The 1,852-nt window shown below is 51.1% G+C and overlaps 1 protein-coding gene across 1 annotated transcript; it reads right to left on the bottom strand.

Moving 5' to 3' along the window:
* Positions 1 to 243: 243 nt before the first annotated feature.
* Bloc1s4 (biogenesis of lysosomal organelles complex 1 subunit 4) lies at positions 244 to 1,269 on the bottom strand. Its single transcript, XM_052199319.1, has one exon. The coding sequence runs from the start codon at positions 1,237 to 1,239 to the stop codon at positions 592 to 594; it is 648 nt and encodes a 215-aa protein (XP_052055279.1). The 5' UTR covers positions 1,240 to 1,269; the 3' UTR covers positions 244 to 591.
* Positions 1,270 to 1,852: the final 583 nt, after the last annotated feature.

Raw genomic sequence — 1,852 nt, 5'->3', positions numbered from 1 at the left:
ACATTTTAATAAATGTGTTATAAATAGAACTCTGACAACCGTACATTAATATGCTTGTTTTAATAAACTAAGCTTCGAGTCATACTGTCAAATACAACTTCAGAACTCCCTCCAACAAAATGCCCAGTTTGCTATCTTGAGAAAGTTGTCTTACTTCCTTTGGCTTACAGTCCATACTATGGAGGGCTGAATAATACTAAATCCACCATCTAGCCCAGAAGGCTACAGAAAACTGAACCACTGTTAGGATTTAAGAATACAGCTTTAATTTCTTGGTCACTTTTGATCATATAAATATATAAATCTTAACAAGGTAACACCGTTCATTGTAATAAAGGCCATAAAAATAACAGCTTTGCCATATTGCACAGATAAATTAATTCAGTTGGCTTCCCCAGGCCCCCACCAAAGAGCTTTCGAATCAGAACTGGAAGACATAGGAATCTACATCGAATACTGATGATGTCAAGTCGTTTGTAGAAAATAAACTTTAACATTTCACATCCTGGCATCATATACGCCAGTTAACAGGATTTCTTAACACTCGGGACAAGAGTCTCACTGGAGTCCTCCTGCGGTGGAGGGACATGCTCAGAGTTGCGGTCTGTCACCGCAGCCGGGGAAGTGGTCCTCTGTCCGAAACAGGACTGGCGGCTCGTACACCGCGCGCTGGGGCCCGGTGGGCGCCGACCTGAAGAGGGCGGGAACGCTGATGGTATGCAGCAGCCTCCGGAAGGCCCGAGGGAAGGTCCCCAGCTCGGCCTCGGCCTTGGTGACCTGCTCCTCCATCCTGGCCACGCTGCTGCCGATCATCCTCACGAAGGCCTCTAGCTTGTCGATCCTGCCGTAGATGCGCCTCATCTCGGCGGCTTTGGCGTGGATCTGAGGCACGCCCTCGCTCACCACATGAGACGAGTCTCCGCGAATCATGTCCAGCATGCCCACGAATTCGTCCACCTTGGCCAGCAGGTCCTCAAGGCTGGCGTCCAGCGCCTCCACCTCCGGCCTCGGGCCTGCGGCAGGCAGCAAGCTGGAGGCGTAGCCCAAGGCGGCGCGGCGCAGCAGCGGCACGTCGCGGCCCGGCGCGTCCTCGGAGCCGTCATCCTCCCACGGCCCGGACGCGCTGCTGTGGCTCTGCGATACGTGGCCGCTGTCCCCGCTCCACGCGGCGCCCAACGGCTCGGCCTCCTCGGTCGAGACCTCTCGAGACAACGTTCCGACCGCGGGTCCTTCCTCCATGGCCCGCTTGGCCGCTTCCGGTGCTAAGCGATTGCGTCACGTTCGGAGAGCCCTGCTTCCGGCGCCTCACAAATACGTCATGTCTCTACCACCCACCCTATCCTACTATTCACATGCCCAGAGAGCCCAAAAGTCTTCTGCCTGGCTTGTCCGTGTGTTCATAATAGAGTTTAGACATGTTAATAGCCGAAAGAGGATGACAGACGATTAGATGATAGATAGATAGATAGATAGGTAGATGACAGATAGATAATCGATAGATGATAGATTAGACCTGTAGTGGCACCTGCCTTTAGTCACAGCACTCAGGAGATAGAAGCAGACAAATCTCTTAAGTTCAGGGCCACCCTGGACAGTTTCTGGCCAGCCAGGGTCGTGTAGTGAGACCCTGTCTCAAAGAAACAGACAGAAAAATCAATAGATGATTGATTGATTGACAGGTAGATTGATGGTAAATTGATAAATGATAGTGTAAGAGAAATACACTAAAGCAGAGCTAAGAATGTCCATAGACACTTTCATGTATACGTTCACAGCCAGGTTACCTCTGTTTCTCCATCTGCCTCGTAGCCATCCAAAGCTAAATCTCTGTAGATGGAAGGACCTGCCTAGG

The sequence above is a fragment of the Apodemus sylvaticus genome, chromosome 11 (genome assembly GCF_947179515.1).
Source record: "Apodemus sylvaticus chromosome 11, mApoSyl1.1, whole genome shotgun sequence".
Lineage (NCBI taxonomy): Eukaryota > Metazoa > Chordata > Mammalia > Rodentia > Muridae > Apodemus > Apodemus sylvaticus.
This window is presented reverse-complemented; position numbering and strand designations above follow the sequence as displayed.